Raw genomic sequence first — 23,658 nt, 5'->3', positions numbered from 1 at the left:
AGTTTAATGTGCTCTTTCAATGCTTGGAATGTTTAATGTTAAAAAATTACTTACTAAAAGAAATTATTTTGTGAGTATCTCTCCTCATCAAAAGAGTCGTCTTTCAGAATGATCAAATCTTTGTGAGTAATATTTTAGCGTGTAAAATTTAAGTTGAAAAGTATGTGGAAGCCGATATGCTTAACCAATTGCCCCCTCTTCCCTCCATCCCCATAAACCCTTCACTTCAGCCTCTAATTCGCTTTTGTTTACAACTGAGATATTTTTCAGTGCCTCCTAGTATAGCTCCTTTTGCTGTTGAAGGCACATTTTTTGAGGGTGACAATTTACTGCTAGCCTGCAATGTCATGAAAGGAGATGATGGCATTGAAATTACCTGGTATCAAAACGGTGCCAAAGTTGTTCATACGGGAAAAGTAAGCATATCTCAGTTTGGAAATCGGGCAAGTATACTTAGCCTGAATAGCATGAATTACCAAATGGACGGTGAATATACTTGTGTGGCTAGCAACTCAGCTGGAACAACTCGTTATTCAACTATCGTCAAGGTTAATGGTAATTTCTAGATATAAAATTATGAAGTAAAAATTCTCAGGCGCGTACTCCTGTTTGTGATTCTACCACTATCTCTGGATTTTTGCTTTGAGGAATGTTTAGACCGTGAGTTATGTAGATTCTTTCTCGGGAAGTCGTGAAACCGACCTAGTACTCTAATGCGAGAAGTGTTTAGAAAGGAACATCCAAATTAGAACTATCATCCCCTCCTAGACGTAGCCGAACATAGGGACGTGGATTGGGATCTCCCTTGAAAATTCCAAGGAAAGGTTTGAAAGCATACAAAGATCTTTATTATTTGGAAAATTATTTTCTTGATATTTAGAAAGTTAATTCCTATAAATATAATCCCTGTTCACACTTACTTGGAAAATCCTATGTCGTATTTAACTTCTTTTTTTCTTGTATTTAGGAGTGCGCACCATTATTTAGTGTATTTTTCTTTTATTAAAAAAGAAAACTTCACTGTTCGATTTCAAAGGTGTTTTGATAATCCTATCTAAAAATCAACCATTTTCGTGTTGATTACTAAGGCACTTGCTTTTTGCTACGGCTCCATAATGTCGACCTTCAAACATTTCAGTTCCTCCAACGATCATGCCATTCGTGCTTGATGATGTATACAATGAAGGTGACAGTGCTCAGTTAAACTGCTATGCAGCAAAAGGAGACCACCCCTTAAATTTTTCTTGGCTCTTTAACACCCAACCTATTATTCACTCGGAGAAAATGAGCATAGCGAGATTTGGTTCTAAGACTAGCATTCTCACTCTTAATCAGCTTGATTACAGGATGGACGGGGAATATACCTGTGTCGTTTCAAATAGTGCTGGGAAAGCAACACACGTAGCAGTAATGAATGTTCATGGTAAATCGGTAACTTTAAATGCTTGGGTCTGATCTCAGGTCCGTTTTGAAAGAGCTTTTCCATTCTTAGAATTCTTTATTTTAGCAAGATCTACTTATGACCTTGATGTAAAAAAATATTAATGCTTTTGGTACTCCCGAAAATTCGACTCTTTGGTTTCGAAGAGAAACGGTACACTTCAGAAACTCTTATGACCTTGATGTAAAAAAAAATTAATGCTTTTGGTACTCCCGAAAATTCGACTCTTTGGTTTCGAAGAGAAACGGTACATTTCAGAAACTCCAGCTCAGCTAGGCTGCGTTGTTGCTGAAGGAGATTTACCATTAGAAATAAAATGGACATTCCATGGTGTGGAACATAGTGGCGAGATTGGGATAACAACTCATAGAATTGGGGCAAAATATAGTTTACTGGCCATTGATTCTTTTGCTGCTTCTCATGGTGGGGCGTATACATCTATTGTACGAAACGAAGCTGGGATGAATAATCACACTGAGTATCTATTTATTGACGGTATGGTGCTGGATATAAGCTTAATTGTAGTAACTTTGCATGGTTTTTACAGTTCCCCCAGTCATATCTACATTCAGCTTTTCTGATGATCCTCTGAATTTGGGCGATTTGGCTGTTGTGCAGTGCTCTGTGGTCAAAGGGGATTCGCCGGTACAACTTTCTTGGACCTTTTATGGTCGAAATGTTTCTTCGGAAATGGCCGTTGTTGTAAACAAGCTTAGTGAAAGAATAAGTGTTTTGTCTGTACAATCTGTTGCTTCTGGGCATTCAGGGGACTACACCTGCGAAGCTAGGAATGCTGCTGGAAAAGCTCAGCATACGTCAACACTGATTGTCAATGGTATTTTACCATTACTACTCTTATTCCTGCTTTGGTTTCTTTTACTATTTGTTCAAATCTCGGGTAAGGCCGGAAAGTTCATCCGTTGCAATCATTTCGTGAAACATATGATAAACTGTTGATCTCGTTTTCTTTTAGTTATGATATCAGAAATATTTCTCTAAATCGAAGAAAGGTTTAATTATTTTGTTTTAATTTATTTTTTTTTTTTTTTTAAGACATGGTCGGAACTAAGTATCTATGTTGCAATGTTGGGGAATTTCATTGGTTTTGTTTTAATTTTACAAATATCCTCGCCACTCTTTCAAAGTCGCATCGTAGCGATTCCTAGTTAAATTTTATCAAATTCAATTTAAATGCCAATTCATATCAAAACGCCTTTGTTGGAGATCAGATTCATAAATACTCTGACATTCTAATTAACTACAATGTGCCCTCAAACGTAAGCTCTTTCAGTGCCACCGATTATTGATGCATTCTCGTTTGGTGACTCTGCCGCTAAATTTGGTCAGCCAATTGCTGTTCAGTGCGTAGTTCTTGAGGGTGATTTGCCCTTATCCTTAACGTGGGTTGTTCATGGGAAGGACTTGTCGAGTCAAATTGGCATATCAACAATGAAACTTGGACCAAAAATTAGTATTCTCAGTATTGATGCCGTAACTGCAGCACATGTTGGAGAATATACCTGTTCAGCCCACAATTCGGCTGGGATGGCTAATTATACAAGTATACTTAATGTCAATGGTGAATAAAAGTTTATATTTATCCTTTTTCTTATTTCAGAACTCTAAGAAAAGCTTCATTTTTGTTTGGGTTACGTGCCCCTTATGTAACAGGAATGCGGGCCTTGACAGTTTCTTACTTCTAAGGGAGACCACATGGGTACTAGCTGGTTTTCTCGATACAGAAGAGTTTTACTATTTGACAATGGGCTCAAAATCTGACCAAGGAGACATTGCTTGGTCATTATTGCATCTCTATAGAAAGTATTTATGTACCACCAGTAGATCTTTTACCCTTGTTTTTCGTTTTCATGGATCTCAAAATTAAAATAACCTTGTGAGGTTTAGTTTATTTCTTAATGAGTAATCTTTTTTCTTTTGTTAAATTTGTTAGTCTGAATTCCTTGTTTTATTGCTGCTAAAATGAATTGTGGCAGTTTGTACTTTCAGTTGCTCCAGAACTCATTCGTATTTCCTTTGGAGAGACTCCGTTATTTGAAAGTGATCCCGCACAGGTTCAGTGTGTTGTTATAAAGGGAGACATGCCTCTTGATGTATTTTGGTTTTTCCAAGGTAGTAGATTAGAGAATGTAGAAGGTATTAACATTGCAAGAATCAATGCAAGAAGTAGTGTTCTTGCCATTGAATCAGTCACCCAACATTATGCCGGGAATTATACATGTGTTGCTTCAAATGAATTTGGAAGATCATCGTCTACTGCACAGCTAGTTGTTAATGGTAAAGCGCTTTATTTTGTGGCTAAAATTTGCTTTTCTTTTAGTCCCACCTGAAATCAATCCGTTCAATTTTGGGAGCATGCCCTTAAACGCTGGTAGTTTGGTACAAACTCTGTGCGTTGTAAGTGGTGGTGATTTGCCCTTGAATTTAACTTGGAATTTTGACGGAGACTGGTCTAAAATGCGGGAAGATGTCATAGTGATGTCGCTGGGTGCCCGCAGTAGCATGCTAATGATAGAATCGGTAACTTCTGCACATATTGGTAACTACTCATGCATAGCAGCTAATGCAGGTGGTACGCAAGTGTATAGTGCCTCACTGAGAGTAAACGGTAATTTGTTTTCTAGTACTGCCGAAAATTCTACCTTTTGACTTCGGGTTGGACCCAATTTTTCTCGGTGGGACAACTCAAGTGACTTGCCTTGTATCAGAAGGAGATCTACCGTTGGATATTCAGTGGAATTTTCTGGGTAGTGGAATATCCTCGAGAGTTGGTATAACGACAACAAGGGCCAGTAGCAGGATTAGCTATCTTGTTATTGAGCCTGTGATACCTGGACATCGGGGAGTTTATACTTGTCGAGCATCAAATGCGGCTGGTGTTGCCGAAGTTTCAGCAGAACTTTATGTCCATGGTAGTACAATAATAAACTTGCTTAATACCCCTAACGTGAGCTTCAGCCTACGTCTTGAAAGAAAAACTAACAAAATACTACCCTTTCCATGTAATGTAATAAGCTTGTATCTTTCTTGGACTTTAATCCAAAGAAAAAAAACGATAAACAATCCAGGGAAGCCATTTTGCCCTATAAATAGTACTCCCAACTGGGGGTGCTGGATAATTTTGTCTTTTATATTTACTTTCCTGTATTCTTGCAGTGCCCCCGAAAATTTTGCCATTCACATTTGCTGAAGATTCAATATATGCTGGAGGGGTTGCCCAAGTGACGTGTCTTGTCACCGAAGGTGAAAGCCCAATAGAAATCCAATGGAACTTTTTTGGTTCTGCTTTATCATCAAAAATGGGCATTACGACGACAAGGGGAGGTCGTGCCAGTATGTTACTAATTGACCCTGTTGCACCTGGACATAGTGGAAAGTATACTTGCGTAGCTAGAAATATTGCAGGAGTCTCGGAATATTCCACAGAGCTAAATGTACACGGTTAGTAGTGTTACCGTGTTCTAAATTTCGGTCGTCTCAGGCGCAAGGCACATTTTGTATTTTTCACTGTAAATAAATTGCAAACACTTGTATATGCACAGCGTCAACTAACCCTTGAGAAGGAACTGTAACTAATACTTGTTATTTTCCCCCTTAAATCATTCCAATCTCCCATATTCAGGCTCTGGATTTGCATTTTTATAATCGTATTGTTGATTGACTTTGAGATACGTTTCAAATTGTTTTGTAGTTCCGCCGAAAGTGTCTTCTTTTGACTTTGGTGACGACCAAATTTTTGCTGGAAGCGTGGCTCAAACAACATGCGTTGTTACCGAGGGAGAAAGTCCTATTGAATTCCAGTGGAGCTTCACTGGTAGCTCAGTCTCTAACAAAATGGGAATCAATGTTATAAAAGCTGGACCAAGAGCAAGCATCCTCATAATTGATCCTGTTTCACCTGGTCACAGCGGAGAGTACGCATGCACAGCAAGGAACAGAGCTGGAATTGCAGCGCACACTGCACGGCTACACGTCCACGGTGATTTGCACGGGAATAGGCTTAATTGACGGTGGTCAAATCTCAGTCTTTCATCTTAAGTTTATGTACACACCCATGAGAATATACTATATATATATATATATATATATATATATATATATATATATATATATATATATATATATATATATAAGCCAAAGTTTTTTAGTTCCTCCAAAAATTTCGCCATTTTCATTCGGTGAAGATTCGATTTATGCTGGAGGTGCAACTTCAGTCATGTGCATGGTATTAGAAGGGGAAAGTCCCATTCAAATACAGTGGTATTTTCTTGGGTCGGAGCTATCGTCTAAAATGGGTATTACAACGACACGAGGAGGAAGGACAAGCATGCTTGTTATAGATCCAGTCGGACCTGGGCACACAGGAACCTACACCTGTGTTGCAAGAAATGCAGCTGGAAAGGCCGAATATTCTACAGCGCTCAATGTTGATGGTTAGTTAATAAATATTTGGATTCGGAATGCTTTTGAGCTGCGATAGTTTTTCAAAATTAAAATCTCGGGTGCATACTCTTTCGTCAGAAAATGCTAAAACTCCTCACCTTTAACCTCTGGTCCTTTTGAGCAAGTGATGGAACATAAGATATCTACAAAATCTCTCCGTTTGTTGCGGAGTTTTGCAGCCGCCATGACGTTGTGACGAACGCTTTAACGTCAGCTACGTATTATTGGGATCTTAACGACACTGCAGAACCTAAAAGAAGCCAAAAAAGAAGATAAGCTTTAAAACAAAAGGAATGCGATCTATCTATTATTTCATCATGTATTTAATCCATGCACTACATTACTATTGTATGATATTGGGGAACACATGGCAAGTTAGAGATAAATGTTTTATGCCACAGTCTAAAATATTTTTACATGTTCTCTGCTTTCAGAAAAGCCACAACTCCTTCCCATGACTCCCTCTCTTGATACATCAGACGGTGGATTTGTACAACTCACCTGCATTGTAGTATCGGGGGATCTTCCAATCCATTTTTATTGGCTTCATGATGGGCGTTCACTTACTTCTTCAGATTCTGTTTCTATCGTTAATGTTGCACAGCAAACTGGCCTTCTGATCATGAGGCAAGTCACCCTAGAACAAGCGGGAAAATATACTTGTCGTGTAAATAATTCAGCGGGGGTTTCTGAAGTAGAGGCTGAAGTTCGTGTTAAGGGTATGCGCCTGAGATTTGACCACCCTTTTAACTTTTTTGCTTTTTGCACTCTCTCACTGTCGCTTGTTTTTTTTTGCTTACTAAATATTGCTTGTTTTGCATTTATATATTTAACCAAGACTGTATGTAGAATTGTTTATCGTTTTAGACAGGTTATATTGTTGTCAGGGCTAAGTTACGTCGCATGAATTCTATTAAAAATAATCTTTTGATTTTAAAGTTGGCTTTGGATTTTTAAAACATCAACTTGAATAATTTTTTCTTATTGTTATTTTACACCTGGTGTGTATTGGGTGCTTCAAAAAATGCTATTAAAAATGGTTCTATTTTTGCGAAATCTAGTGCCGGTGTTAATAATAGATGGGGTTTATTTTTCATTTTAATATTCTAGTAACGTACGAATTACGATATTATTACATATACAATACCTAGTTTATCGTCTGAAATATTATTTACAGTATTAAAAAAACATTATCCAGTTAGTTTTCAAAGATATAGCAAAAGCTGGCTCCAGAAAAGTTCAACAACTTCACTTAAGATAAGAACTTAACTTATTTTTATAAAAGCTAATCGTTTTTTCCCTTATGGTTTATCAGATTGTTTTGACGCAAACTAAAACATATACATCATTTAACATCCAAAACTGGTCACTTTCCTCATCTGAACCCGGCCACCTTTCTCAACGCACCACGTTGAGTTTTAGACAAGTAAAATTCACAAAAGAATAATGTACTGCTGATATTTTGCCTGTATAATCAATATGGCGTCACTATGCAAATGAAGAAAAAAAATAAATAAAACGCCAAGAAACTAAAATCAACGCAGACCTAAAAGGGATAAAAAATAAACAAAACAAACTAAAATGGAAAATTTAAATCAAGAGGAAAAAATAACGAACATACTGAATCAAATATACAATAGAATTACTCGTTACTGTTCAAACGCTTTGTATTCGTCTTAGTGTATAGTGTTCATCTTATTGTACACGCTTCCCTGTATCCAAACTCTTTATAGAATTGTAGCTCACTGGAAAGAATTAACTAAATAAGTCAAGTTCAGCCATCGGGGGAGGGAGGGGGAGGAGGTACGATATGTCCTCTCTAGGCTAATCTACTAACTTTGCCAATAAATTTATTTTATCCCAGATGTACTGAATAATAATAATAATAATAATTTATTTTCTGCCCGCTTTACAAATGGAGACAAATAAGTGGAGTAAAAAAGAAAAAAGAAAAAAATACACTCTACAACAAGTACAAGATATTTACACTAACTTACAATTGCAGTACAAGACGAGTTAGAGATGAGTCAGCAAGAAACTGCAGGCTTCGGCGGTAAGCTCTTGCTTCTATCTCCCCAATTTTAGTCACTGGGTCAATTATTCCATAACGGCTGCTAATATAACTATTTGAAAACCACAAGGGCAAACGTAACAAAAAGTTTGCCAACTTATAACAATGGGTACGTAGCTGTCGTTTTTGCGTAACTTTTAGTAACTCCCAAAACGGGGATACATATATAATAGAAGGCGTAACTATAGCGTTGAATATTTTAGCAAGAGTCGATTTATTAACACTATTTCTCAAGCTTACTGCTTTTCCATAATATTTTGTAAGAGACCGAGACACATTATCTTTAATGTGCCCGTAGGTGGATCTAGTTTTAAGACCATAATCAAAGGGGTTTTTTTCCACGATTTCGTTGATAAATTTCTTTATTTAATTCATTAGTTTAGGAGCATTATTGCCTACGTCGTGACTCGGCCTCGACGTAAATATGCCCTTAAAACAAAGCGGCTTAACTTATGTTTATAAATGAATTTGATCAAACGTTGGTTATAATTTTTAAAAGAGGTTATGTAAGGCTTAAAAAAATAATATTATACATTTCTTGAATTCTTTGATTTTTAATAACATACTGTTAAGAACAAATTGGTTAGAATATGCTAATAGTGTAGCTGAACTCCAAGAATTTTAATTAAAAATAATTTTTCATCATTTATTTATTATATTCTTCATTTTTAACTACAAAACATTACAAATAGTAAAATAAAGTGTGTTTATCCTTCAATTTGGTACAAGGGTGCATGTAAGAATTACCGTTTCAATAACGAAAATAGTAGCATTGGTTATGATCTTATCAGGGTAAAGACCGAATGACAAACTTGTGACGTTACGCACTTAAAAAATTTGCTGTAGCAGTAAAGATTTTATAAATTACTTTAAATCACTTTGCAAATTATGCCGCTTTACTGGATTGATGAAATTTTTACAACAAATTTCTCGAAGGACTATTTACATTCTTAAAAGTGAAAATTTTTAAATCTAGATTTTATAATTTCGTAATACATTTGCTATTATGCTGGTAGATTAATGTGGTAATTCTACAAGATTGTTCAAATTAGTGCTATTGGCTGCCAAGTTCTCATGTTATCAGTTAGTTAGAATTCTTGTTTGTTGAATAAATTCCAGTGAAGCAGAATTCAGTAAAAAGTTGTAGGAGTAATACTTGATACAAAAAAAATAGTGATAAAAATTAGCTTTCGGCCAGGAAAATCTTATTCTGAAGTTTCTTTGTTTTATGTCTATCTAGCTTGAAAAAGGGCCTTTTTTTGCTGGTGTTTCCAGTTATTTTCAGGTTTTAATTACAAAAAGTATATAAGCTCAAAAGTTCACTAGTACAGATCGAAAATTTAAACATTGCCTGAAATTTGAAGTCGACCAGTCCTTTGCCTCATTTTTAGGTCTATTAGAAGTTTAGGCTAATTAATTCAAGCTTTCCGCTTGAACATGAAATAATACCAGAACTAAACAAAATTATATTTGTAGAAATGGAACACACTAAAGACACTAAAAAAGGTGAATGGATTTATTTTGAAGAGCCTGTGATAGCCTCAATTTTGTTGTTAAAAAGACCCAATGTTGCTGCTTAAACATGAAGAAAACACCAAAACTAAAATCACCTGATGAATGAACAAAAGCATAAAAATGAAAACACTGTAGAAAGACACTAAAAAAGGTGAATGGATTTATTTTGAAGAGCCTAAGATAGCCTCAATTTAATTTTTTTTTAAAGGCCTAATGTTGCTGCTTAAAAATGAAGAAAATACCAACACTAATCACATGATGAACAAAAGCATATTTTTAAAAATGAAAACACTGTAGAAAGACACTTAAAAAAAAGTTAATCGACTTTCTTTGATGATCCTAAAATAGGCTCAGTTTTTGTTTTTAAAAAGGTCCGTTGTTGCTGCTTGTGAAAAATCTATTGAAAACAGCCCAGATTTCTCTTTGTCTTATTTGACCTCCGTCTCTATTAAGACCATACACAATTTATTTTTATGTCTAATTTGGCGACGGACATTTGTTTGTAATTTAGCCCCTAAATTTTTAAGCTGGTCAACACGAACCAGATAGAGGAGTTTCAGTTTTTTTTTATGCTTTGGTGAAACATATAAATTTATTAGTCTGAACTTCTAACACGCCTGAAGATGGTGATATAGCGAAGGACTGGTAAAAATATCACTCAAAGTATCAATTGATGCCTGAATTTTCAATAACTATGCGTGAGGTTAGGCATCATTTCTGACTATATGCCCAATAATCAGACTGGCAGGTTTAAGAAGTAATCTTGGTGTCCAAAATCCCCAACCCTATTTGTCAATCACTGATTGCGGTAACTGCTAATATCTATTTATACTCTTTCCTGTAGTAACGAGTTTTAACTGGCAAGTGTGTAGAATAGGGCAGTTTTTCTTAAACCCCTAACATTCTTTACATAAGTTGTAATAATTTTTGTTTGTTTAGTCCCTCCACGTTGGATTGTCGAGCCGACCGACAAAGCCTTTGCTCAAGGAAGTGAAGCAAAAATCGAATGCAAAGCTGATGGCTTTCCGAAACCAGCTCTTTCTTGGAAAAGGGCAACAGGTTAGTCTGCTTTTATTTTCATATCATTTTCAAGTTGTGTAGCGTAAACCTTCTTGCAAGCACATGCACTGGTTCATGCACTGACTCGATGCTGATGGCTCTATGAAAGGATTTGTTATTTCTAAACAAAAAGTAAAAAACTAAACAAAACTAAACATACTAAATAAGTTATTAAATAAGTAACTAAACAAAAAGTGAAGAAAGTAAAGTTTATAAAGAGAATGACAAAATATATGTCATTAAACAGGAAATGCAAGAGAAAACAGAACGGAGAACAGAAACTGAAACTGTTTTGACAAAGATCACCGCCAAGCATCTGTCCAGTAGAATAACAGACGACAAAAACAATTTAAAAGACAAACGTCAACAATTTAAAGGAAAAAAACGACATACTTGTTTATAAAAATAAATAGTTAAAACATAAAACTAGAACCGAAAAGAAAAATTCGCGACTGAGAAGAGCTACACTTTCTATTGTAATCATTTGCTATATTCTTTTGTTTTTTGAAATGCTATTATCTTATTAGAAAGGCTACTTGGCATACTTTAGCATGAAAGCTAAGAGAAAAGTCATATTTTTAATCTTAGAAGAAAAGTAGATCTTCAAAAGGAAGCTTCAAAACCTTATTTTCACCTTCCTGCAAAATCAGGCACTTGTGTGATACGGCTTTTGGATTTGGAAAAGGTAGCTTAATATCGTCTTATTATATGCTGTGGGAAAATCTTTAGGCATAAGAAAAAACATTGAACCCACTTGAAAAGGACTTGAAAATACCAAAAAGCTACTGGAGACTGTGGCTCATTTGGATTTTTATAAGGGAGTATTTATAAATAAAACAAACAAATAACATAAAAAAACATTTTGTGTAAAGACATTTGAACACAGAACGAAATTGCAAACAAAAAAGGAAGAAACTGAGTCACTTATCCGTAAATAAATAAAAATTAAATATGCAATTTCAATACTATGCAGTTCACATTTCCTTTTTTTGCGACAATGTTTAAAAATTTTAATACTTTTCCTGCATCTCTTAAAATAGATATATGAACATGATACTGCCTTTTTTTTTTAGCAGATTCCAAATATTTAAACGAAATAACTGAAGTTTATATTTCTGTAAGAATTTATGTAAAGTATGCATTTTTGGACTTGTGATTACATACTTGAATTTATCACAAAAGTTGTTTTAGGATTGAATAAGAAATTGGTGCTGTATCGATCAATATAATAATAAATTATTATACAACCAAAAAATTTGCTCTTAAAATATTAAGAAAGTAAAAATAATATTCAAGCTCACTAATTAGAAATCTTCTATCTTAGGATCCACTCCGGGTGATTACCGCGATATAAAAACTAACAGCGGAACAGTTCGAGTTGAAGATGGTACGCTGACAATGTCAAATATACAAAAGAGTAGTGAAGGATACTACCTTTGTGAAGCATCGAACGGCATTGGTGCAGGCTTATCTGCAGTAATTTACGTCAGTGTTCAAGCCCCACCGCATTTTGAAATTAAGTTCCGCAATCAAACTGCCCGACGTAACGAACCAGTGGTCCTTCAGTGTGAAGCTAAAGGGGAAAAACCAATCGGAATCTTGTGGAATATGAATAACAAAAGACTGGAACCAAAAAGTGATAATAGGTAAGTACAATATTCTTTATACTTTCTTCTATTACTGTGACGAAAGACAGTTTACCAGAAATGAAATCATACATTCTTTTATGCTACGATTATCCTACGACCCCCCCCCCCCCTTCCTTTTCGCTTTTAATTTTGTTTTATACCTCTTTCCCTCTGTTTTTCGCTTTGTTCCCCTTTTTTCTAATTTAATGCGATACATTTGAACCTAATTTGACGTAATTCCTTTTTACGCTGTTGCTGAGAACGACAAAAGGAAAGACTCCAGAAGAGAGAAATTCCTTAGTGTTTATACTTCGTTTTGGCAAACTATAAAAGCAGTTTGAGCCGATAGGCGAGCAATGCGGGGGTATAAAATCGATATTTCTATATATATTTATTGTTTGATGTGTCAGTGTCAATATTTTGGAACTGTTTTTACCCTTCCATCTTCCATCATTCTTCCTGCCAAGGTCGTTAAATAACAAAAACTATAGTCAAAAAGTGCGGTTTATTATCTCTTCCTTTAATTCGAGTAATACAAAATCAAATGATCGAACTCTAAATTCGATCATATCAAACAGAAATGTTCATGGTTATCATGAGTTTGGGGGGGGGGGCACCCTTCTTATTTTACATACCCCATTTTACATTTAAGTTCAATTTTTTATCACCATGTTTTTGTAGTTAAAATGTTGAGATTGTTTTCGTCTTATAAAAATGAGAGAAAAATACCGCGTCCCACAATAAGAGAGGAGCTTTCACCCCCTTATCTTCATATTGCCCTTGAAGTCCTGTAGATTCTTCAAAATAAAGGGACATTAATGCTTAAACCTCCCCCCTCTCCCTGTTTATCCGAAGCCCCTTTCATGAAAAGTATGAAAGTGGGTGCCAAAAAGTGTACTTTTTCGGCTTTAGGTAGCCTCACTCCAACCTTCACAGACACGCATATGCGCTAAAAAAAAATGCGTTGACATCCACTCTAATAGATAATACGCAATTATGGCACACTCTATGACTGTTAGTTTTGTTTCATAAACGGCCTATGAAGCTGTTCAATTTTTTGTGTCTTCCATGCATGTTTAGAGATGCCCCCCCCCTCCTAAGCCAGTAGGCTCTCTGAAACTGGGAGGCTAATATGTAGCCCTCAAGATGTTCTAAGCCATTTAGCTATGTAACAAATTTTGCTCCATAATATTTTGGCCCTATTTAGGCCGAAATCGTTCTTCTTCAGGACAAAATGGCCTATATTGGGCGTTTGCTTTAGTATAATTTATTACTTAAAATGGTCATTGTAACATTAACTTTCTGTTTGAATGAGCCCTCTCTTGATAATCTACGACCACTGATTCGATACGTTCGCGCTCGAGACTGAAAACAAACATAAAAAGTGTATCCGCGCGAAAACACACTTCTCGAAAAAAAAAATGCGAAGTTTAATGCGAAAAACTATATTTTTTGTACAAATAAGCTCGAATCTTGGTTCTCAAACATGCTGATTTCATGGCTTAATTGGTGTCAAGATCGATTTCCTTTTTGGCTGTGTTTTCTGCCTTATCCTAAAACTGTACAAGTTTTCTCATGCTAATTACTTTTAATGGGTAAGTTTAAACCTGGTTTTATATGACTCTCATATTGCTAGTTATTTATTTTACAAATTTTGAGTCACGTGAAATATATATTGTTTTGATTTGTATATCGTTCAATTGAATTTTATAATTATTCTACAATGGAATTTCCAATCGTAATTTTCCTTCTTGGTTTTTATTTATCTTTTATTTTTAAGGTACACAATCCGTGAAGAGATCCTTCAGTCTGGTGTCATGTCGGACTTGAGCATAAGAAAACTTGACCGCAGTGATTCAGCTCTGTATACCTGTGTGGCTACAAATGCCTTTGGCTCTGATGATACAAGTATCAATCTAATTGTTCAAGGTAAATTTTGTATTTAACTATTATATTTACATGATTTTTTTTTCTTTGTTTTAACTCTTACCTTTTTTGTAACAGAAAAATAAAAATAATCTCTAAAAATCTGTATACATAGATGGTTCACAACATATATGCCAGTAGGCCCCATCCTTATGGGAGGATGATTAGATGATTGTTCTTGGGAAGTGGGAGGAGGGTGAAAACACTAGGTGGATATATTCTAGGGTATAATATTTCATATTTTTTAGAAGGATTTTCTAAGCCAATGTTAAAGAGGTGATGTCTTCCGCCCTCTATGTGCAGGTTTGTTTATGTATATAATGGAGCAAGTGATAGATTTATCGTTATGTACGATCCTTAAGCTATTAAAAAAAGAAAAAAAAAGAGAGGGAAACAACGCAGTCTCAGATACCCTAAATTTTTTTGGGTAATTAAATGCTTGTAAGTGCATTGAAACCGGACTTTGTTCATTTATACAATTTTAATTATCACTATTCGTAATGACTGGGCCTAAATTATAAAGCCCTGATAAATAAATTAGCTTATAACATATAGATTAGGGTTTTCATTGATCAAAGGGATCTCATTTTGCTCATGCAAAATGTATGACAAAATGTACTGACGCAACAGTATGACTAGAATAGAAACTAGGTTTACGGTGCCTGGGCAACACGAAGTGTTGTATTGATTTTTGGCCTGCTTTGCTGATAAAAGTGTTTCGAGGTCAATGATTCCGGTTTCGTTTCTTCTTCATTGAATTCACATTTTAGTTGTAAACATTTCGACGTTACGGCGTTACGTTCGGCGTTACGTCCTAACAATAATCTTTAGGGAAATTATGATGCGTCGCTTAGTTACGGCCCTAAAAACGCTGTTTCTGCTTAACACAAACCTTGTTCTTTATTTATCAATATCAAATTGATTAGCTAAGTCTATATTACTTTGTCCCAAAACAAAAAAATCTAACCCAATTTTTTGTGGTATTTAAAGAATGCAACATGTTCAAGCTAAAGCTGCGTAACTGCCTTAAAGCATAACACCTACCAATTCCTGTGGCTTTTTTACTCCCTCCAGATTTTGAAAAAGAGAAAAAAAGAGAAAAATTTTAAAAAAAGAGAAAAAACAACGCAAAATTGTCCCACCTGTCTAGATTTTGAAAGACGAATCCCCCCCCCCCACACACACACACACATAAACAAACACAAACATTTTCGTGTATTGACAACTCTCTTTGATGGGGATAAAATATAATGTTTTGTCTATCATCAAGTGATTGCCACAAAAAGCTGCCTATAATTGCAGAACAACGTCATGGCGTTGCTTTATTATTTATAATCGTTGTATAAGCACTTATATAAAGCCAAATTATCCAGACAAAATGTTTTGGAAATTAATAATAGGTAGATCAATTAGCACATTTAAATAATTTTGATGTGTAAATAATTTTTTTGAAATAGTGAAAAGACTTTGAACCTTCTCACCCATCTGCAGGAGAGATGTGCTATTACTTCGGTTGGATGGTGAATTGGACTCTTATCCTTAATCTGGTAAAATTTGGTGGAATTTCTTAGCTAGATTCCCCTCCTCTTTCTTTTTGTACCTCTCTTCAACTTAAGCTCGACTTAAAGGTCTAGAAAGATTTTTAGTTTCTAAACCCCTAGCCAAATTAAGTTGAACCAAAAGTGAATAGGAATAGTAACATTTATTTCTGCGTGCAATGTTTTCCAACTTGTGTGCAGTAAAAAGAAAAAAAGAAAAAAAAGATGCTGAGTATTCATGTCTTAACCTAACATTCCGAAACTAAGTAAGTAAGTTTAATCACCAATAAATACAGATTTGAAATACAATACTCTTATTACCCCTCGAAAGGCTCCATGGCCAGGGATACAAGGATCCTTCGTTTGATCCCTTTTGTCTAATTTATTTTTCTCCTTATTTACAGAGGTCCCTGAAACCCCATCTGGCTTAAAAGTTTTGGATAAGTCTGGAAGGGTTGTACAACTTCAATGGACCGCACCATATGACGGAAATGCTCCCATTACCCGGTATCTTATTGAATATAAACTCATAAAGGGTAAGTTGTTTTTCTTTCACTCCCTTATCCTATTAATTGTTCTATTGAATCTGTGTCAATATGAAGTACCAAGTGTATTCCCAGTGTACTATTTGTATTGACCATAGATTTATTACCTGAATGGGTACGCGGTAATCCACAACGTGAGCAGGTAAACAACCACCATGCATAAAAACCGATTTTGCATGTTTTAAACACCTTAGGAAAGCTTTGGTGAGGGTGTGGAAGAAAAAGGGCAGGGAGTGAAAATAAGTCTTTAGGATATTATAAATTATCTAGGCAGGCCCCATGCATAAAATAAAATAATAAAAAAAAGCACGGACTATATACTATTTTCAGAACATTTATTGGGCCCCCTTCAACAAACGCAAAATTCTAAGTTCCCCCCTCGAAAAAATTGAAATTTTCAGCTTGATTCCCCAGCCGTGAGGTAAAGCAGGCAAGACTAACCAAATAATAAAATTCTTCGCCTTCTATTGAAACCTGGCCCCATGCAATTTCTATAATCAAATATCCACGCTTTCCTTCATGCATAAAAAAAAGATATAGCCTCTGTTAGTTATCGAAAGTATACCGACCCTTTAGGTTAGGCATCTTTGGAGATGACTTAATTACTCGTGTTCCATGATTTTTGAAATCAATAGTTGGCTCAAAATTCCCGATATTACCATTTATATAAAATTAAATTCGACTATGGTATTGAAAAAACTAGACTTATTAGTTTTAACAAGAATAGCTCTTTTATAACAATTATAGCTCTTATAAAAAATTATTTCCTAATAATATGCAGCCTTTGAGCATCGATTCGTTCCGACCATATCTCCCTGTTTGTTCTGTTGAATTGAAGCATACTTGTTTGAAGTGAGCAAAGCTGAAGCGAAAGCCTCATTTTCTTAATAATCTCTAAGACTGTTTGCTCTTTAGGAGATTGGAACAATGATATAGAGCGCGTCTTGGTACCTGGTTCAGCCACAGTTGCTGGTGTTTATAATCTGAGGCCATCGACTAACTATCATTTCCGTTTGATTGCTGAAAATGAAGTTGGAGCATCAGAGCCCTCTTCAACTGTAACGATTGTCACTGCTGAAGAAGGTACTGACATTTAATTAATATTTGCTTTCTGGTAATTCCCATTTATTAAAAATCATTTTAGCACTAGTATTGTGAAAAAAGGAAAAAATTACTAGGTAATAAGATAAGTTTAAATATTTATATTCATTTCTATATTGTTTAATAAATATATTATTCCTAGCGAGCTGAAAATCCAACATTCTTGCAGAAATCGTGGATATAAGCTGAAAATGATCCAACTCGACATATTATTGGAAATATTAAAAGTTTCGCAGAATCCCTGCAAAATATAAATGTGTCTGTGTTAAACATCCATGGGAATCAACAGATAAAACCTTTAAATAATTTTGTCATCTCTTGTAAAATTGTTGGCTATGATTATTTATTTATTCTCGTCGTTTATCTTTGAATTTATCTTATTAGCCAGTTTCATGAAACTTGCCGTAAATAAATATATTGTAAGATACCTAAGAATATATACTTTAAGATAAATATACTGTAAGATCTCGTAATTCTAATGAATTTATCAGGAGGATCGTAACATCTCTAGCCAACATCGAACAAATAAAACCAATAGCAATGCCATGTACGATAATTAATCAAGCGATACTTATTTGGCTTTACTCTAGTTTGAAATATCCCATTTTGCTTATTCACTTGTTAAACTGTATAACTTTTTTCAGATTTATGCTTAAATCTTCTTTTTCTGTACACACCTAAGTTGCTAACGGCACAATATTCGCCGTATAGTCGTAGAAATCCTGCTCTTCTACTATCATTGTGTGACCAAAACTCTGAAACCGGTATACGAATGCGCATTCACAATGATTACTAATACCGAGATTCTAGCACTACCTTGAGCTAGTCAAATTTTTTATAAAATCCTCTCATTGGTTACAAAATTGTATGAAAAATTATGATTGGTTCAAATTTGCACAAGCTAAATCTTGATAGGCCTATTAGTAAAATCTCATCGTGAGTTAACCTTAAAACGGCTACGATAAAAAAAAATATTATGCTGCACGATGTAAATTTTCCCGGAGAGTGAAAAAATAACTAAAAAATACAGAAAAAATTAAAAAAAACATGTCTCCTTAGGGTTTTGGATGTTACTAATGACCTGTTGTTTGTACAGAAAAGAGATTTGTTTCCGTTTCGAGCCTCAAAGATAGGGTTAATTTTCTTTTTTTTTAAACAAGAAAACTGAATTTCTGTCTAATTCTGAAAATGGAGAAAATTAGATTTTGTATATTTGACATAAATCAGAAGCTGTGCAGTGCCATGCGAATTAAATTGGGAGCCGGATTTTTACCAACTGCTCGAGTGTACTGTCCTGAGTTGAAATAGATAAGCTGCAAATTTTAATTTCACAGACAATGTTCCTCCACACTGCGTGTTAAATCAACATAAAACCATGCTTCGGGTGCCTGGTATGATTAATGTTGAGTCCATTGTCCATCTCGTAGAGCTGGCACATATGCAACGATAGAGCCATTCCGGCTCGCCCCCCCCCCCCTTCTCCCCAAATTATCGATATTTGTCCGATTTTATTTCCTAAATTTTGTAGATTTATCATGTAATTCAGCCGTTCTTTTTTTTTTTTTTTTCGAATTTACCCTATTCTGTAGTGGGTTCCCTTTACTGTGACAGTTGTTGTATCTTTAGATTCAATGAATGCGAATAAATTTCATGAAAGGTCGGTCTTTTACGTGCAAAAATTTGTTGAACTAAACGGGACTGGGCGAAGTGGTATTATGCAAGCTTTCTTATCTCATATGTGGTTTTCCAAGTTAGTTATTTTAATTAGAGAACTGCTGAGAATTTTCACTGTGGAACGTTTAGGATTGTTATCATTGATGGTCGAGTGTGACATTTGATTTAGGACTCGTCATAAACTTTTACGTGTTTCCTTATTGTTGATTGTGGTAAGGTCTAAAACACTTTTCTTCTTTCAGTTCCAAGTGGGCCCCCTCGTGGAGTGAAAGTTGAAGCTCTGGACCAAAGTACATTGAAAGTAATGTGGAAGCCTCCTAGCAGAGAACATTGGAATGGAGACATTCTTGGCTACTATGTTGGCTACAAGCTTGGGTCTTCAGATAAACCTTTCCTTTTTGAGACTGTTGAATTTAACCGTGACCACAGCAAAGAGCATAATCTTCAGATAAACAACCTTAAGTACGTATTCCGATGAGGAATTTTCTCATATTAAACAGAAAAATTCTTTTTACTTTTAATACTGATCTTTCTCGTGCAAAAATACCGAGGACCAAAAATACCGGAAACTAGGGATACGCCCAAAATGTGTTGTCCCAAAGAGAAAAAAAGTCAGGAATACTATAGATTAAAAGCTAAAATTTTCTCCCCTTACACGTGCAGTTGCTAAATGGGGTAAAATATTTTGTTTTTTTGGTGGGGGGGGGGGGGGATCTGAAAAACTGCCAAAGGTTTGTTTTCTTTCTACATTGGATGCAATGGTAATTCTTTTCTTTAAATCGAACTTCTTTCTCATTTTTGACTCTTGCATCCTTAAAACCATGCTAAATTTACTTTCATCATAGTGATTTTAGGGTATAATGGAGGGAAATAAAAGTTACTATGCCATTGGATCTCTTTTAGACAGTTAACCCATGGCTTTTTGATTTCACACTGCTTTGTCTCTCAACGTAAAAAGCCCTATCGAATGTAGCGATAAAAAGCATTTTTCACAATGCCTCTAGCTTTATGGCGCATATTTGCTTGAAATAACACAACTTTCAGTTCCAGTGTATTAAAAGCTAGAGGTAAATAAAATACTTTCAATTACCCTGTTGAACTCATAAATGCTTTCCGTAAAGTCCTTAATTTTAACGTAAAGACTTGTGAGTTGAGGATGGTGCAGTCCTCCTCGACCTACTATACGGAATAATTCTTGTTCGTTTTGAGTTTCAATGCTGCTCTTTACTTTCACTGAAAAAGAATTTACTTCAATCTCAATCCCAAGGTCTTTCTCAGCATCAACACTCTCAGAACTTGTAATTTTAGGTTTGTGGCAGGAATATAATGATAATGTAGGTTTTCTGACTCAGATGGACTACTCATCATTTTAAGATAGCAAATCTAAGATGGCAAGATTTGCTAGATTTCAAGATTTTAAGATGGCAAGCATCTAAACTACAACCAACTGATAAAATAAATCAAAATCAGATTGAAGAGTATCACGGGTTGAACTGATCAGGACGTTCATTTCCTTCGTTTCACTGAGTTTTTTTTTTCTTTCCTTCAGGAAAATACAACATTCATAAAAAAAGCAAATTAATTAGTAGATAGTTTTGATAGTTTAAAACTACCTTAGGGTTTATTTTCCAGAAACATTTAAAAGTGGTTTAAAGTGGGACAAGTTAGGAATACAAATTATTTTCTTGTTTCATTCAATAAATATTTTATTTGTAATCTGGTATTTTCTTTTAAGATAGTGATAATGTACATATATTCTGTGACGTACTTAAATATCGATTTTTGTTTTTATATTCCTTGTAATTTCGCAACAATGAATTTAAACTCTAATTTTTGTTTCCTTTCTAATCTCCATTCAGAACGTATACCGAATATTCTGTTGTGGTGCAGGCATTTAACAAAGTTGGTGCAGGTCCAATGTCTGAAGAGGTTATACAATTTACTGGAGAAGGAACGCCAGATCAGCCGCCACAGGATTTCACTTGTGCAACGTTGACATCTACAACGATCGGGGTCTCTTGGAGTTCACCCCCTCTTGCCAATGCCAATGGAGTCATCAAAGGATACAAGGTTATCTATGCACCTGCAAAGCTATGGTTCGGTGAGTTTTAATTATGCTAATGTGATGATATTCTTATAGAGTCCCGCCCCTGTTGTCTCGCTAAAGCTATTCTGTGATATGTAATTCTTTACTCTTCTTCTTCTTCTTAATTCCTTACTAGATAGAAGTAAACTCCTATCGTAAAGTCAAATATTAAATAGTGGTTTATGGCACCTACCCAAGTGGTGGCACGACAAACAATTATGTTAGCATTTCCAAGCCCATACTGGAATTTTTTCAAATGAAACCTTTCAGTAAGTTGGCCTGTTATGGTACAGAATTTTAAATATGGTAAATACAAAAAATCAATACTATATACAACCTCATTAGTTAAACTTCTATTGATTTAACCAATTGTCTTGTCAAGTTATAATTGTCATTATTTCCAATTCGATTATTTTTTTGTGGTTTGCAGTAAACGGTAGCAGTACCCAAAAGTATAATCCCAGTTTTACTCGAGACTACAGCTACTGTTCAACTCTATTAAGAATTTTCATCATCGATAACAATTAAATAAAGAAATTATAAAGTCGCGGGGAAACCCCCCGGAAAAATATTTTGCTAGATAGCCTCATATTAATCCTTCAAGATACTAGCTGTCACTTTTTTTAGTTGGTTAGATATGCCTTGCTGATATGACAATTTTGAACCAAGTATATTTTCCTTTGCTTTGGTTTATTGTTCTTATCTCTCTACTAAAATTAATCATTATCATCATTTAAAACTGGTCTTGGCGTTGTTTACTAATCATGCATAAATATAATCGAAATATGGGAATTTAATTTAGTCAATTATTTTTGAGAGCCCACCCCTCTAAACTTACTTTTTGAGACCTGATTTACTGTAATACAGTCCAATGTCAACCTCCCATCCTCTTAAAGTAATAAAGCATAAAAAAAGTAATTTTTGGCCTCTGGACAATTCTTAGGTCTATTCATCCCTGAAAAATGCATTTTCCTAAGATTCTCATTTGATCCTTACAAAATTATGAAGTTTTAGAATAGTACAACATATCCGTTAGGGTTGCCGCATTGAACTGTGTAAATTAATAACCCAAAAATATGAAGTTAAATTTGATAAGGATAAAGAAAATAGATACCCCAAAACTACTAAGTTAAAATTGATAACGATATTCGTCCGTAAAAATTTAAGCATTAGCTATCTGTATGGTCCCATAAAACTATGCCTTCAAAGGAAACATACACATATTTAAGCTGCCAGTTTTTTTTCCGGTTTTTCACCAATGTTTTGTTTTTTAATTTGGCACTCGCTGGTACCAAAAAGTGCCTAACTGTAAGTGGGGGTCTTTTTCATTAAGAGTTGAAGAGTCGGGCATATATAGTTGTGTAAGAGTCCACTGAACAAATTCGAACAATCATTTTGATTTTCATTGTCCTTGGTATTTGAAAAAAAAATGCTCTGACCCCCATTCGTTATGTGCTATACCTCTGTTCTTGTGAATATATGGTTGCCTGTTCTAATTGTCAATTCGTTGCGCAATTCAGACCGTCGTAGTTTATTCGCTAAGCTTCAGATTTGAATCGAACCTTAATTTATTTTTACAGTACAACATTATTTATATTGTTTTAGATGAAGCGAGCAAAGACACAAAGATTACTTCTCAGAGTGAAACTGTCCTTCATGGTCTTAAGAAATACACTAATTATTCCATCACTATTCTTGCATACACTGGAGGCGGAGACGGCGTTAAAGCCGCTCCCATGCATTGCTATACTGAACAAGATGGCAAGTATTTCGTATTTTCCGACAATTTTTATTTTACTTTATGATAGACATTTCTGATATCGTTTATTATCTAGGAAATCGTTAGCAGTATATCGTATTATCTTTTTATGTAGGTCTAAATAAATTTTATTACGTCAAGTCGTCAGCCGTTCTACAAAAAAAGGTGGTTGCCATAAATGGTGGTAACCATAAATAATAATTATGGTTTAGATAATTTCGGAGACCACACTGCCTTTCCATGACAATAAATAAAAGTTCAAATAGGGATAAAACCCTTTTAATAGACAGTGATGATGATAACAGTGATAGAAGTTCACAAAAATACTACTACTTTACTACTTTTCTACTTTACTACGTTTTACTACTGATGACGGTCACTGTATATGTGACCGAAATATCTGGTATTTTTTTGAATTTCTGTCACTTTTATCATCATCACTGTCTATTAAAAGGATTTTATCCCCATTTGAGCTTTTATTTATCATAATTATGGTTACCAATCATTAAGGGCTAGTGATTATTCATAAACATGTTTTTACGACCGATTGATCACATGTCGGACATGCTTAAAGTCAACTGGTCCCATTAAGAATTATATACATAGAAATAAAATGTTAATGAAAATGTAAATGGAAAGTATGGAGTAAACTAAGGAATAATACATTACACGAATAAAAAGGATAATAATATGGAAGAAGTTTGAGCCAAATTAACTTGAAATTTCATTTTCTCAGCTGAAATCATTTGTCTGTACAAGGTGTCTTGCTTACGCAGGAGGTTGGTGAACTCGGGACTTGGCCCCTCTGAAAATATCAGAATGTCTGTGGTTGTTCTATGATTTCGTATATTTTT

The 23,658-nt window shown here is 34.9% G+C and overlaps 1 protein-coding gene across 31 annotated transcripts in view; it reads left to right on the top strand.

The window, feature by feature from the left end:
• The window catches only part of Dscam1 (Down syndrome cell adhesion molecule 1), a 230,432-nt gene that overhangs the window by 161,857 nt on the left and 44,917 nt on the right, over positions 1 to 23,658 (top strand). For 8 of the 31 annotated variants that reach the window (XM_089092328.1, XM_089092326.1, XM_089092323.1 and 5 more), the window contains exons 12-20: positions 4,616 to 4,900; positions 10,428 to 10,547; positions 11,872 to 12,193; positions 13,956 to 14,104; positions 16,044 to 16,175; positions 17,100 to 17,267; positions 19,202 to 19,421; positions 20,819 to 21,060; positions 22,651 to 22,806. In XM_089092328.1, coding sequence (XP_088948454.1) covers positions 4,616 to 4,900; positions 10,428 to 10,547; positions 11,872 to 12,193; positions 13,956 to 14,104; positions 16,044 to 16,175; positions 17,100 to 17,267; positions 19,202 to 19,421; positions 20,819 to 21,060; positions 22,651 to 22,806 — 1,794 coding nt within the window. Of the gene's footprint in view, positions 1 to 1,138; positions 1,424 to 1,988; positions 2,277 to 2,732; positions 3,021 to 3,448; positions 3,737 to 4,615; positions 4,901 to 5,607; positions 5,893 to 10,427; positions 10,548 to 11,871; positions 12,194 to 13,955; positions 14,105 to 16,043; positions 16,176 to 17,099; positions 17,268 to 19,201; positions 19,422 to 20,818; positions 21,061 to 22,650; positions 22,807 to 23,658 lie in introns of all 31 variants that reach the window. The other 23 variants (XM_089092325.1, XM_089092334.1, XM_089092339.1 and 20 more) reach the window with 6 other exon arrangements.

Source organism: Artemia sp. Qi Xiang Cuo, chromosome 7 (genome assembly GCF_049724085.1).
Source record: "Artemia sp. Qi Xiang Cuo chromosome 7, ASM4972408v1, whole genome shotgun sequence".
Taxonomy (NCBI): Eukaryota; Metazoa; Arthropoda; class Branchiopoda; order Anostraca; family Artemiidae; genus Artemia; species Artemia sp. Qi Xiang Cuo.
The sequence above is the reverse complement of the archived record's forward strand: the minus strand, read 5'-3'. Positions and strand labels throughout refer to the sequence as shown.